This window comes from Culex pipiens, chromosome 3 (genome assembly GCF_016801865.2).
Source record: "Culex pipiens pallens isolate TS chromosome 3, TS_CPP_V2, whole genome shotgun sequence".
In the NCBI taxonomy this organism is placed as follows: domain Eukaryota; kingdom Metazoa; phylum Arthropoda; class Insecta; order Diptera; family Culicidae; genus Culex; species Culex pipiens.
The window spans coordinates 13,665,922-13,681,944 of NC_068939.1; the positions used below are offsets into that span (position 1 = coordinate 13,665,922).

Here is a 16,023-nt window from a genome sequence, read left to right on the forward strand (position 1 = left end):
AATAATTTTCAATGAAAAAACTAGTCCAATTGAACTGTTGAAAATTAAAATGTTTGGAACTGTTGAAAAAACTAGTCCAATTGAACAGTTTTGAAAAAAGTGTTATTCTTCAATACATTTGCAATGCTATATAAAACAAAAAAAACTCAAAATTTATTCAAAAGAAAAACAAGTTTTTCTGATAAATTTCTTAAAACTAGTTTTTTTGTTGATTTTCTGTATTCACTTATTTGAAATTGGAAAGGTTTAAAAATTCAGCGATCGAAACTATGCAAATTTATATCGAGATTTTTTAACAATGATTCAAATAATTTTATGTTGCTTTGACTCGTTAAAACTGGAAAAAGGAAAGTTAACTTCCACTCCAATTGACGGTTATCTTTTCCCCATACAATGTATTCTACGTAAGTTTTTTTTTTGCCCAACTATATCAGGCTGTGTCACTTGTGCTGCCGTTCCTGCTCCCGCGGTGATGGTGGCCACTGGGATTAAAACCGCTTACCTCTCCTCTGCTTCCGGAACCCTCGAGGCCTTCGTCGTCGATGTAGATATCATTGTTCGGGCTGGAACCTGCCGCGCCAAATGACGCCGACGACGAACCCGACAGGGACTGACTGTTGCGGTTATTTGATTTCTGCAATTAAAACCAAACAAGAGAGAGAGAGGGGACTGAATTAGTGAGGTGGAAAAATAAGGGTGGAGGTGGGAACACAGGTGAATAGAGAGGTCACACACACACATAGGCAAATGATGAAAAGGATCAACTCCTCATTTGCAGAACCAAAGCAGGGTGGTGGCACCGGAATGAGAAATGGCACGGCAAATCGTTTGGGGCACTTCCTCTGAGAAAGTATGTCACCTCGTAGGACGTCACACGGGGGGAAAAAAATCCCCCAGGAGCAAGTCCTGTGTGAGTTTGTACTCGGTATGACGAACGCAGAAAATGAAAAGAAAAAAAAGGAAAATGAATTGCGTTGAATCTAGATAAGTTTTCTGTTCTACAACACTATTTGCGCTAGAAATCTCCGCAATGCTGCTGCTGCTGCTGCTGGTTTTTTCGTTCGCCTCTGATAAGATTGATTTATTAATCGGTGCTCGGGGGACACAAACATTGCTGACCAAACAAGATGGCAAGAATTATGCTTGTTTGAGCAGGATTGTTCTGTCAGCGTTTTTTTCTGTTTGCTGCTGCTAGCCTAACTCGCAGAACTAATATTATTTTAAGTTTTTAATTCGTTTCTGGATGGATTCCAGATTTCAGTGCAGCCAATTGCGAAGACGAAAAAATGACACATTTTTCGAGCCAGATACGTGATGTTATTGGAGATTGGTAGATAGAATTCTAGAAAAGTAAACATTCTCAAAACGTTTTAATGTTCAAAGATTGAAAAAAAGTGTTATTCTGTAGAAGGATTTGATGTTGATAAACAATGTTTAAAAAATACAATAATGTGAATATTTGTAACCTGAAAAATGAAAAGTTACATTGCAAATACATAACTAAATAAAAAACGAAATCTGTCGATTTCATGATTTTTTTTTTGTATTTCTTCCAACAAAGCTATTTTGAATTACATCATTGGCTTGCCCATACAAGTCTTCATACAATTTTGGCAGCTATCCATACAAAAAATGATGCGTAAATATACAACTTTGGACCGGTGCCCGACTTTTCATGTTTTGACCATATGACCAAAAATTGCATCTTTTGATCTATAAATAAAGAAATTGTGATTAAAAAAAAGAATTGCGAAAAGACTTCTGACTTTTTTTTTTGAAAAATTGCACGGTTCTCGAATTATAGCCAATTTAAGTTAGATTATGAGAAAGCATAGAGCCCGTGAGTGCCGATTTCTGACAATATTTTTTTCAGAAAGCTGAGAAAATTCTAGAGCGTTTATTTCCCTTATTCCGGAAGAGCACTTTTTTCTAAAATCATTCGTGGAAGAAAAGTTAAAATTTTTAAAACATTTTTCAGGTGCGAAACCATGCTCAAAATTTTCGTTTTGAAGATTATTAAGACTAACATTTCAAAACAGCCAAAAAACCAATATGACGACCTTTTCAAAAAAAAGTTAGTCATATTTCAGCCAAATTTCTGTCAGTCCATACTATTACTATTGGCACAAAAGATGCCTTTTTTGATCCCCAAAAACACAAAAAAAAATCGAAAATCTTAAACTATAGATTTTGAGATAGCAGCTTTTAGAGATTAAAAGTTCATTTTAAAAACGTATTTTTTATAGAGTGTAACTATTTTGTTCTCAATAATCCTAATCAATACCTACAACTTTGCCGAAGATAATAAATCAGAAATTCGTTCCCAAGATACAGAATTACGGAAATTGAAATAACATTTTTGTATGGATAGCTGAGCAATAATTGCTATTACATTTATTATACAATATTCTATTATTCTCAATATACAATATACAATTATTCTCTATAAAATCGGCTGATTTTGCGCATTTTTATTTATCAATTTTCTGTCATTGGTTCACCAATACAAGTCTTAACATTGGAACGCCCAACGCATGTCCAACTTTCACGGACGCCCAAGCCTCCCAAAAAAGGTGGAACGGTAACTTCAACTCGCTGGTTCTCGGGCATTACTCAACCAATCGGGACGATTCTTGTTTCCAATGATTTGTAAGAATGTCTAGATGATCCTCAAATTTTGCAGAACTTGATTTGAACAAATCTGTAATTTCTGCTACCGAAAACATCGTTAAACTTTTTTTAAGCGACAGCCCCGTGGAATTTTTGGCGATTTTTGTTACACGCGAAAAAAAAAGTTGGAACAATGTTTTTGATCGCAAAAATTACAGATTTGATCAAATTAAGTTCTGCAAAGTTCTAGAATCATCTAGACATCCTAACAAATCACTGGAAAGGAGAATCATCTTGATTCGTTGAGTTATGCCCGAGAACCATTGAGTTGAAGTTACCGTTCCAACTTTTTTGGAGCCTTGAGCGTTGGAATGTTAATAAAAATTGTCTATCCATACAAAAATGGTTGATAAAATAAATTTTGATATCAGTCACTAAAATTATGATATCAGTCTTTCGATTTTTTCAAACAGTGGCCAAGAGTGATACATTTTCAAAAATATGTTTATTCAAAAGGTTCAGAAAGTTCCCCAAAATTGTGTGGGATCGATTGCCAATATCTCAGCAACTAATGGTCGAATTTTCAATGTTAAAGAATGAAACATCAGTTAAATTTTCTGATATTTTCGGGCCATTTATTCCATCGCAAGAGTAAGTCGTTCTAGGTAAGTCAATGATTTTCAGAAAGTATTTCAAATATCGATATTGTTCTATATTTTCGTAAACAAATACTCGATTTTAAATTTTGTAATGTTGATTTTGATGAAACTTTTTCTATCCATTTCTTATGTACAAATAGGCATTTTTGCATCATTGGTTTCTCTATACAAAGTTTGGAGCTTTCCCTACAAAAGTGCTAAGAAAACGTTCAAAAACTCCTAACTAGAGAACGAATTTTCTGATCGATTTGGTACCTTCGGAAAAATTGTAGGTTATGATGAGGACTTTTAAGAACCCCCGACATTGAAAAATATTTGCATCGGCCTAAGCACACGAACAAAAACCTTCTATTTTTTACTTCCCTTTTTTCTAATTTCTTTTTTCAATTTTTTTGCTTAAATGCATGACAAACGTTATTATTTAGGCCAATTATAAATTTTTGAAAAAGGTAATTTTCGTAAAGTTTTGGAGAACACAAATTTTTTTTCGAAATTTATTTATGGATGTCAAATTGATTGTTCAACCGAAAAGTACATTTTAGGTAAACATTTCGAACAAAAATCTTTTTTTAAGGGTTTAACACTTGTAGCACCAATGGGGTCAAAACTTACGCGAAGCACCAAGGGGGTAAAAAAGTTGGAAATGCAACTTCATCCGGCTGTATCTCGGCGAAAACTCAACCGATTTGGATTATTCTTGTTGCACTCGATCCGGAAGGATGTCAAGAATCACCTACAACAAACCTAGATCCAAAACAGATGCGTCTACCCTAAGTTACAATAAAAAGGCATTTCCAACTTTTTTTCCAGGTGTTCAAAGGGCCGGTGAAGTTGCATTTCCAACTTTTTTGACCCCGTTGGTGCTACAAGTGTTAAGGGTCTTTTTTTAAGGGTTCCTTACAAGTTTTACATTATTTATCCGACCTTTGGTTGCTTAGTTATAACTTTTCAAAGAATTTAAATTAGGAAAGATATTTTTTCAATCGACGAAATGTGTAAAATTCAAATTCAAATTCGGTTTTATTGGTGAATAATCAGATACAATAAGTTCTTTTGAGGTACAAAACAGAGTTTTGGAGTTCCTTTCAGCTGTGTGTTACATCATAATCCATTTTGGAACAATTATTGCTTGTAAATAAAGGTGTTGCCAAGAGTAAGAAAAATTAAGAAAAAAAAACTTACTAAACTTGCTAGGAAAAGGGGATAGAAATAGAGAAAGCTTAAAACTAGATCACAGTTTTTTATCCTTTATAGATGTGCTTAATCATTAATTCCCCGAGGGCTAGAAATTGCTCCGCCTTGTTACGGCAGCTCCGAAACCGCGTCATCATCTCCCCCGCGAGAGCAAAGAACTCCGGCAGGGTAAAGAGATCTTCCCCGGTCACTTCTTGCTGGGCCGCATTGCCGCTGCCGGCAGCGACCACGCTGGCAAACGATCGCCCCCAGCCAGGAGGGAACGCTGAGTTGTCCGCTGGAACCGTTCGCTGGCCAGCTGCAGGAACGGCTGCACTCGTACTTCGCTGAGGAGGATGGGACGCTGCTGCTTTCTTCTTCCTCTTTTCCTGCTCCTCGAGGTAGGACTTCCGCGCGACGCATCCGCGGTAATTACCGGTATGGTTACCGCCGCAGTTCGCGCACTTTACGCGCGGCTTGGTTTGTTCTGCGTTTTCCCCCAAGTCCGCCTTTCGTGGCAGTGCGCACACCTCCGAGAGGTGTGACTCACCGCACTTCACGCAGCGGGGCTGGAGGTTGCAGTTCCGCGAGCCGTGGCCGAATTTCTGGCAACGGTGACATTGCGCTGCGTCCGTCGGATTTTTGGAGTAAAACCGCCAGTTTACCCAAAAACCGTCCAACGCCTTAGTCCGCCGCAGGTCTTGAATTTTGACGGTGCCGCGGTCGAAGTACAACAGGTACAGTGTGTGTGTACCTGTGACGGTTGTCTTCCGCGAGAGGACTTTTATGTCTCGCGGCGTTATTCCGACACCCGAGAGGTGCTCCTTGAGGACGGAGATCGGGCGGTCTTGATACCCCTGCAAGACGACCTTAACAGCTGTCTTCTGCACGGGGTCGAATGTGTAGAACTTGAAGCTTTTACGCTTCAATTTCTCCACAACCAGGTCGAAGTTCTTTTGGTCAAACGTGAACACTTGCACTGACGATTTACCTTTTTTGAGGCAGTACACGAGGCCTTCCAGCTGCTCGTCAACATCGTCCGCCAACGTGTCCAAAACGAAAATTGGTGGTGGTCGTCGTTCCTTTGGAGTAATTACTTTTTTTGGCGAAATCACTTTCTTCCGTGCACGACCATGGTCGTCGTCGTCGTCGGTAGTGCTACCGTCGGTGTTGTTGTAGCTGCTTTCCTCGTCACTCAGTCTCGCGAACTTGTTACTAGTGGGAATGTTGGCGGATGTTGAAGCGCCATCGGTCGACAGATTGCCGGAAGTAGCTGAACGGAGCCTTATAGGGCTGCGGCCCTGGACACGGTAATTAGGGTGTAATAACTTGGGGTCAAATCCTTTGGCGCACACACTCCCCGGCGCGATGGCGGACGACGCGGCGTTGGTTTGTTTACCTTTTTGCACACGGCCGGTAGACGAACTTCGCGGGTTTTTCGAGGCCGCACTCGAACTGCCACGGCCACGGCCGGCCCTTGGCATGCTGTTGGAGCAAACTCGCGGCGAATCACGGTAAATTACGGCGAAAAATTTCGAAAAAACGATGGAGCACTGAGCACTTGACTGCTGCTTGCACTCGTGCGTACACGGAGGCGAAATGTGTAGAAATGAAAATTTTGGGAGATTTGCTAATCTCCTTAGGTAAATATTTTTTTAAATTCGAAAATCACGGACAATATTTCGAAAGGGACGTTTTATATTTTTGCAGAATTTTTGTTTTATGCTTTTCTGAAATATTTTTTATAACTTTGACTCCGGACTCAGATAATTTGACAATTTCAACTCCGACGAGTTGGGATGATTTAACGACTCCGACCCCGAGTCTAGATAAAAAAAAAACTAGCTACGCCGGATCTGATCCCAACAACAACTCCCAAACAAAGTTGTTTAAAATTGACCGACTCTAACATCAAGTCCCAAATAGACTCAGTTTTAAGATCCAAAATTAACCGCTCTATGTCAAATGTTAAGTGTAGGGGGTTTAGTATTACCGTCTAGATGCGATTATCCAAAGCCTGAATACGAGGCTTAATAGAGAAGTTACATTTTCGAGCAATTTTTGAGCATTTTAAGGGTGAGTAATGAAAAATAATGTCTATGCTAGAAAATGATTTTTGTTTCTGATAATCTTTTTTTTTGTATTTGCTGTTAATATTTAAACAGCACCACCTTCAACCTTTTTTTTGATAAGGTTTTTTTATAATTAATGATGAACAATAGAATATATTTGTACCATGGCGAAATTTAGTATATTATTCAAGTAATTCATATACCACAAGACTTATGTAAACAGCAGACGTTAACTAATACCAAGTGCCCAATAAAAATGATGGCCCTGTAAACAGAACGACAAATTGTTTCTAAAAATAGCAGAAATATTTTGCCGACAGAATATTTTCAAATAAACAGTCCCTCTCCTTCCCCATCATTATGATCTTATTCCGAAACCACATCCACTCAAGGAGCCACCACCATGGATACAAGATGAAGATATTTGCGATTCCAAGAACTTCCTCCCTTCTTTCCTCCTTTCAAAGTCCTCTTTATTCCCAAACCGTCACTGCATTGCAGAAACCAGCAGCATCAGACAAAATTATCCCCGCAGAGAGGGTCCTTTACTCAGAAGGAAACTTTTCGCGTAGTTTTTTTTTCTTGTTTCAAGGATGCCTGCTGCTGCCCTTTTCCCCGGTTCCGGATCCTACGTCAGAACCCGATTATGCACGCCACCTTGCCCCGTTGACGTCATCATCACTCTATCGTCGACTAGTGTGTATGCGTCTAATGGGGTGGCCACACCCCCCTATGTTAAGGGCACTCCTCGAAGAAAAAAAAACAATCCAAACAAAGACGCACATTTTCCACTTGAAGTTTTCGTTTCGTTTTCCGAAAAAAATGCAAAATAAAAGAGATCGCTGTCCGAGACGCGTCCTCAGGTTGGGCCCGAGGAGGGGTTCAAGTGGGCAATCCTTTGCCTGTCTTTATCTCCGGTCCGGTCATTCCGAGACAACGAGACTCCACTTACGTTAGCAGCCTCAGCAATTCAAAGGATTGAGGTTCTCCTTTTTTTTGCTCTGTGTTGGCAGACTGCTAACGTTTGCACTTTTTTTTTTGTTCTGAGGATTTCCCTCCCCGAGGGCATCAAAAAGTTCTTTTCATTTGTACAAGTTTTTTTTTTTCTTCTGCTCATCATTTTATCGTTTGTCGTTCCAATATTTATGTTCTGCTACCCCCCTGGGGGACGCAAAAAGGAGGACCTTCCTCAATGGTTTCCTTCGCCGAAGGGTGGAGATATATGTATAATATTATTCCAACACCGAAGGATATCGATTTTTTCGCACAAATTTCAAAATTGCATAACACACACTCTCCGGATCGTCGTCATTAATCAGTATTCCTAGACGAGGGGTCTACCACCCCACTAGGGTGGTCCGGTCGTGCACAATCAGCGCGACATCTCGCGGAATATACACACCTTCTTCTTCCTCCTTCTGCTCCTCGCTCTCTCACTCAGGAAGTCCCGTACACAAAAACACACGCCTTCGCAAAGAGTTCACTTTTACAACACACAAAAAAGAAGAAGCTCTCACAACGTTACGCCGAAACCGATTGAGTTTTTTTTCTGGAGCAAAGCTCTCAATATGTGTACTTCAATTCCTTAACCTTAATTCTTCACGATGCATTTCCGCTAAGCTAAGTGTGTTGTTACCGTTCGTTGATTAGGTTTGTAAAAATTTGTTAGGCAAAACTTGTTCTGGAAAGCACCACACGGGAGTGTATTTTTCTTCGTTGATTGCTATCTATGTTAAACTGAGGAAACTCCACCAACAAAAACCCGACGACACACTACTGCTCTCCGCTACGCGTAGATTCCGAATGAGAGCCTTCGTCCTGCGATCCGTCCTTTTGCAGTTGACCCAACCAACGCGCCAAGAAGAGAAGAGCACCGTGCTCATCCGGGAGATTCATCTCGGTTGGGGGCCCAACCTTCACCAGCAGCAGCGATATCCTTGAACGTGTTCTCTCCTGCTCTCTGCGATTGGGAGGGTTCTTCTCTCAGCAAGGATGAAGAGAAAACATGCGCCCAAACACATGCAAATAGGGAGTCATTGGGGGGCAGGATAACAACACACATCGTCATCGGTGACGTTTGTTGTTGTCCTTCTGCGAGATGACACACTGTCATCAGTGATGATGACAGGGGCAGTGGGGTTGGTGACCGGGAATTTATTAGGTTTATTAAGTATTTTTATTCAAAAAATTAAGGAACAAATTTGTCCTAACAATTCTAGAGTTTTTATTATTATTATTTTTGAAAAGGACCTATAAACATATAAAACATAATAGCTTATAGAACCTTTAAAAAAAACTCTAGAACTCTTGATATCAACTTTCAATCTTCATGTTCACCAAAAAACTTTTTTTTTATTATAAATTCTTCAAAAATCACTTGGTTGACTATTTGGCTCAGTTTAATGTTTCTAAGACCTTTTTAAATGCTGGTTTAATTGTTGAACTCCGAAGTACTTTATGTTAGCATTAAACAAAACTGGTCCATTTATGATATGATCCGCTAGGTGTCCACAGCTCGAATCCTAAATATGAGGACCTGAAGCTCGGCTTTGAATTTTAAATAAGATTTTTTGAAATTGTTTGAAAAAATAAAATTTTCCTGATAAAATTTAAAAACTATTAGCAACGATCTTCAAAGGTTCACCGCCTCAATAGGCGGGCTTCGATCTACAAATTCGCCAAAAATATTTTTTCATCCAATTTTTGATTTTTAAAAACATTGGAAATAATAACTTTTAAAATAACAAAAATAAACATTGAAATAAAAAGCCATAGTTTCAACATTTGCATGGAAAAAGTGTTTTAAAATGCATTTTACACTAGTTCAGTTGTTTTGTAATCATTAGTTTTCAAAAAATGTAAGATTTGACGAAACCAAAAAAAATTGCGAAAAAAAAAAAACATTTTGCGATAATAAACATCGAAAATTTTCAAAAAATTCAAAAGATTTTTAAATCAACCCAAACATGCTAAAAATGATTCAAAATGCAGGGGAATGCATTTAAAATTGATTTCAGCTAATTGCAGTTCAATTTCCATTAAAATTTTGAAGTTTTTTGAAAACATTCAATATTACGCCCTTTTAAAATGTTAGTCTTGGTTTAAAAATTATGAAAATATTTTTTTCGAAAAGATCGGAAAATTTCACGAATGTTTCATATTTTAACATTGTAAATCGGACCATTAGTTGCTGACATATCGACATTAGAAATGGTGGGTTGTTTGGGTGACACTTAGAAAACATCATTTTTCCCGGTTTTGAACGTTTGCATGGCAATATCTCAGCAACTAAGGGTCATATCAACATAGTTCAAAAAAGCATAATGTAGAGAATTTACTCAGCTTTTCAAAAATATTTTTTTCAAAAGTGGGCAAACATGTGCACTAATTTAAAAAAAAATGAAAAACAGCGATTATTTTCAAAAAAACCTAAAAATGGATTTAACTTGAATACGATGCACTTTAGGCCGATGCAAATATTTAAAAAAGTTTTTGTCCCTCGGCCCTGGCCGAGGTCAAGGGGGGGCAAAAAAATAAAAAAAATATAAAAATTTAAATAACAAGCCATAGTCTTCACATTTAAATGAAAAAAGTGTTTTAAAATGCATTTTACACTAGTTCAGTTGTTTTGCAATCATTAGTTTTCAAAAAATCTAAGATCTGACAAAAACAAAAATTGTATCGAAAAAAAAGATTTTGCATCGAAAATTTTCAAAAAATCATAAGATTTTTTAATAAACCCAAACATGCTAAAAATGATTTTAAACGCAGAAGAATGTATTTTAATTTGATTTCAGCTGGTTGCACTTGAATTTTCATTGAAATTTTGAAGTTTATTGTAAAAATATTTTTTTGCCCCCTGATTTTTCGGGCCAATTTTGATTTTACATCGAAAAATGAAGTTGAAAAATTTTTGCGACGAATATCTCGATTTTTTGAAAAAATCAGTATTAATTCAAAAAATCATAACTCGGTCAAAGATTTTTTGCACAACCTGGAAATTTCTGAAAAATTTGCATTTTATGTCCTCTAAAACATATCAAAAAAATAAAATAAAAATAAAAATAGTGTTTTTTGCAAATCAAGTTTTAGTGACAAAAAGTTAAATAAAAAATCACCAAAAATTTTTTTACCGTGTATCATTTTTTCCAGTGTAGTCTTTACCCATACCTTATACTTTGCCGAAGACACCAAATCGATCAAAAATTTTTTTTCGAAAGATACAGATTTTTGAATTTTCACATATCATTTTTTTTATGGACAGCTGCCAAATTTGTATGGAAGGTTATATGGACAAACTAATGATGCAAAATGGCTTCTTTGGGCATACCGAAGGCACCAAAAAAGTTTCAATCGGATTAAAAAATACAAAAAAATCGAATGACCGAAATCTGAGAGAACTGCTCACCAGCCTAAACCCAGAAAAAAAAACAAATTTAAAAAAAAAATATTTTTTCTCTAACTATTTTTGTGCTGAAATGTGTAATTTTTAACGTTTAACTGTTTTCCCAGAATTTTCCTTAGTTATTTCTGCAACTTTGTAGAAGACACCAAATTCATCCGAATTCCGTTGTCAAGACTAAGATTCCAGCTGTTAAATTTATATGGAATCTTGTACGGATGAACCAATGACGCAGAATGGCCTCTTTGGTAATAAGGAAGGCACCTACAAAGTTTAAGGCAATTAAAAAATTCAAAAAAAACAATGGCCGAAATTCTCGTGAATTGCTCTTAACAGTTCTGGCCAAATTACTACACTTTGGTTAAACATTTGAATCTGCTCTACTTTGAAACAGAGTCTAAACTATTTTAAAATTCTAGAAAAAAAATCCACGTGGTGGCCACTTAAATCCCAAAACCAGAAACAAGAATCATTTGTCACCAAAAAGTGTCCAAAACTGTTAAATATATTCAAATTAATTGTTTATGGCTGAAAATAGAAACTTGACAAATATTTAAAAAAAAACATCAAAAATGAAAGCTCTCATAAGTTTGATTCATAGAGAAAACTAAAAAAATCGGCTTTTGAGAAATGTTTAGAAACTCTTAGAAAGTTTCAAGGATCATATTGAAAGTTTCTTAGCAAAACATTTTTGGTTCACGTTTTTGCCAGGAAAAGAAAAAAAGTTTAGCAAAAACAAAAAAAAACTAATTTTAAATTTTATTTTTTAAAGGAAAATGAAAAGATGTTTAAGGAGGGTTCTATTTTTTACGAAACGCAAAAAAAATGTACCCCCTCCACTCTAATAACAAAATTTCCATACAAATTTTCAAAATTTTGTATGGAACGTTACAAGGCTTTCGACCCCCCAACTGCGTTACGTAATAAAAGAACGCTGCCTTAACACATAATTATGGATGAAATGGATGTTTATAAAATAACTTATACTTAATTATCAAACAAAAATATTCCAAGTTTTATACCAACAGTTTTGCAAAGAACATTTATAAATAATGAAAATTATCAAAAGTTTTTTTACCCACGTTTATTTTTTTTAATCATAATCATAAAATATTGATTAGGATGTTTAATGATTGAAAAAACCTCACTTTATCAAATAGTTTTAATAGTTTTTAATTATAGGAAGGTAGAAAATTTGAATTTAAAAAAAAGTTGTACACATGAACTTTACAGATAATTCAAAAAAATTGCAAGAGCTAGAACATAATTTCAAAAAAAAAAAAGTTGGAATTTCTGACCTTTTGCTGAAAAATCACAAATTGCCGATCATTCACGGGTTTGATAAAACGACTTATTCCCGATTTTTAAAAGAAAATTCTGAAAACGTGGAAAGTGAATATAGGTCCTATAAATAGAAATTAAAAAAAAAATATAAATGTGAATGCGAAATTAGCATCTTTAAACGATTCGAACATTTTTTTAAATGACGTTAATCGAACAGTTGATTCTGCTCACTCTAGTTGCTCTCATCCCATCTAGTTTGAGTAGAGTATCAGATAGAAAAAAAAGACTCAATAAAAAGGGGTAAAAATAGCGGATAAATGTTTTGAAAAGGTATCACTTTGATTATATTGTTCTGTGTTGTTAACTTAAAAACGGTGTACTTTTTCAAAATTTCTGAAAAGTTGACATCAATCAAAATCAAACGATCCACTTTAACGACCCCCGGGTCTTTTGTGGTCTCTATTGCAAGTTTCTGCTCGAACCTAGGAGTTTAAAAGGCTTGAATGGGGAGATCACCCAAATCTATTTTTACTCCAAGGAACCTTCAACTCCAGGGTTCGAACTGACGACCTTTGGATTGCGAGTTCAACCGCCGCCAGCGATTCTACCGGAGCAGGCTTGGTTTGTTGTGATGTTTGTCTTTTTAGCAGGGAGACGACTCCCACACCTGGAATGACATCAAGTCCCCTAAAACATATAAAAAAATAAAAATAGTGACAAAAAGTGAAAGTAAAAACCATAATTTTTTCAACGTGTATAATTTTTTTCAGTGTAGTTCTTATCCATACCTACAACTTTGCCGAAGATACCAAATCGATCAAAAAATTTCTTCAAAAGATACAGATTTTTAAATTTTCATATATCAGTTTTGTATGAACAGCTGCCAAATTTGTATGGAAAATTATATGGACAAATTAATGATGCAAAATGGCTTCTTTGGGCATACCGAAGGCACCAAAAAAGTTTCAGACGAATTAAAAAATACAAAAATTAAAATTCAAAAAAAAGATCGATTTCGTAGAGAATTGCTTTTTGTCGAAAATATTTTCAGATATTAAATTAAACAATGCCAAGTCAGAAGGGAATCAAAAATAGCATCTTTTACTTACATCGCGAAACCCGTAACATTTTGGCAAAAGAAAAAGCCCGGAAGCTGGTAGATCTCTTTTCTCGGATTCACCTACCACCACTGACACCATTATCATCCCTCTCACTCTCTCTCTCTTTCCTCAACAAGGACGAATCTCGTAAGGCAAAATGGACCAGTGTTGCCAGCAAGTGACTTTGCATAAACGAGACGAGCAACTTCATTCCAGCTCCTTTCTGTGGTTTTGCGCGCTTCTTCCCCGACTTCCGACAAGCCCATTTTAATGGTAACATCACATTGCCACAACAACCACAACGCGAGCTAAATGACAAATCGATTTAGTACACAGAAAAAAATAATGTAAATTTGGAAGCTTTAATTTTGGAAGGTTGAATATTACCTCTTTTATGATGTAATTTTACCTCAATTTAGACTTAAAAAGTGACATTACACCAGAAAAGCGGTAAAATTACACATTTCCAGAGGTAAAATTACACTTTTTTTCTGACATAAAAGATGTACCCCTTCCCAGATGTAATATTACCATGATTTTTTTTTCTGTGTATAATCAATTTTCGCCCGAGACGGCCCCCTGCTCTGCTTGTAGGCTTTGGAGAATTCCCGCGAGAGGAAATTTGGCCCAGTTTATTACCCAGTCTCTAATGTTGTGATACCGATGCCAAAACAGGACATGAGCCTCATTGTTGTTGTGCCAAAACGTTTATGGCTTCGAATGCAAATTTTATGAAGAGATTTTTTTTTTGCTGCTGCTGTCTTTGAACTTTCTAGACAATTTTTAAGAATAAAAACAAGAAGGAAGAGTGAGATTCTATTTTTGGGTAGTGCGTTTTACGGCACACAATTGCGGAAATCGATCGTAAATTGATAAATGAGCCACGATATTTGAAATTTATTCCATTGGCACAGTACGGGGTTTTGTGAAGCTTGGTTTATTTTTAAAGGTGCTACTCTGCCAAATGATGTCAGGGATCATCAATTTTGATTTGAATGATACCTTCAACGAGAATGTTATAAACCTTGAACCGAATCTTGATAAAAAATTGTCGCTTGCGTGTAATCTTATGACACGTCCTACCTTTTTAAATTATTGCAGATGTATTGGAATGTGATTTTATTCGTTTGAAAAACCAAGTTAACTGATTCAGAAAATTATGATAGAAGCGTTACATTTTTTTTTTTCAAAGATTCACCAATTTTTTTTTACGTTTTTAGTAAGGCCGCTGCAAGTATTTTTCAAAGTTTTTGTCGCCCCCTTCAAAAGTGTTCATTTTTAATTCAATATTTTTTTAAAGGCTATTTTTTATGAAAAATATTGAGCATGTTTTAGCTCGTTTAAAAAATAATTGGAAAAAGTTTTCTTTCGCGATTTTTTTTCCAAAATTGTTTCGATGGGCCTAAACAATAGCATGTAAAAATTCGAAAATCTGTACCTTGACCAGGGATTTTCTGATCCATATTGTGTCTTGAGCAAAGTTGTAGGTATTGAGGACGACATCTCAGAAAAACAAAACTGTAATTTTCTTTGATTCAGGAGAACAAAAAAGAAACTGTTGAGTCACAGAGAGGTATAGAAAAACTTGTTTCGCAAAGATATGAATTTTAGAAAAAAATAAAGAAGTTTTTTAAATATTAAAAATACATTCTTATTTATTTCTTAAATAATTTATAAATTAATTAATTACAGTCGACTCTCTGGTTGTCAATGTCCAAGTGACCGTCGAGGAAGAGAAGCATCAGTTTATTGAACGATGCAAAATGAACACTCGATTGAAATTTGTTTTTTTCTTGATAACCAGCAATGGGAGAGAATCATGGCAACTTCCAGCAAATAAAAACAAACAAATGTCAAACACCCTTCAAAGCTTCGTTTCTCAAAGAAAAATGTCTATGCCATAAGAAAGTGAAATTATTGACAATCGGAATAGATATTAATAGAAAAAAAAAAATCCAAGGGACCGTCGAGGAAGCGATTCTTCAAGCAAGAGAAAATATCGAGGAGTAAAGACAATCGAAGTATGCAATTTGAAGGGACTGAAGAATTCATCGGTACAAGGAGCAATATTGATATCGAGAAGATCGACAGCCAGAGATTCGAGTGTAATTTTCAATCGAAAAATTTATCCCCTTTTTTCGATAAAATGCAAATCAACTAAGTAATTTAAAGGTCTTTTTAAATTAAAAATAAGTTTATTTGTGATTTATTGAACACTGCTAATGTACGTCCATTTCCGATTTTTTTTTTGATTTCGAATATCTGAGATTTATTTACAATTTATTTGTTCAGTAAAAATAAAATTTTGAATGAAATTTCAAAAATCTTATCAATTTGTTTTTTTTTTCGACTAACATTTGATCTGATTATCAGTATTTTACCATTTATAAAAAAATACTGATTTTTTAAAAATATTAAAAATACACTTTTATTCAATCGAAAAGTTCATCTCCTTTTTTCGTTAAAATGCACCGTTGTCAACTAAGTAATTTAAATTTCAGTTAAAAAAAGTATATTTGTGATTTTTAAGCAGGATTAATGAAAGCCCATTTCCGTTTTTTTGTTTTCCAATAACTGTGATTTTTTACAATTTATTAGCTTATTAAAAATAAAATTTTGAAAATGTTTTCAATTCGTTTTTTTCAACTCACTTTTGATCTGTTTATTAGTATTTCCTATTTTTTTAAAAATATAAAAAAAAACTCTTTTTTAACTTAAATAAT

At 35.5% G+C, this 16,023-nt stretch overlaps 1 protein-coding gene across 3 annotated transcripts in view; it reads right to left on the reverse strand.

Annotated features, from left to right (window-relative positions):
* LOC120419483 (syndecan) overlaps window positions 1-16,023 on the reverse strand; it is a 69,941-nt gene that overhangs the window by 37,156 nt on the left and 16,762 nt on the right. For all 3 annotated transcript variants that reach the window (XM_039582168.2, XM_039582167.2, XM_039582166.2), the window contains exon 2: window positions 503-634. In XM_039582168.2, the coding sequence (XP_039438102.1) occupies window positions 503-634 (132 nt within the window). The remainder of the gene's footprint in view (window positions 1-502; window positions 635-16,023) is intronic.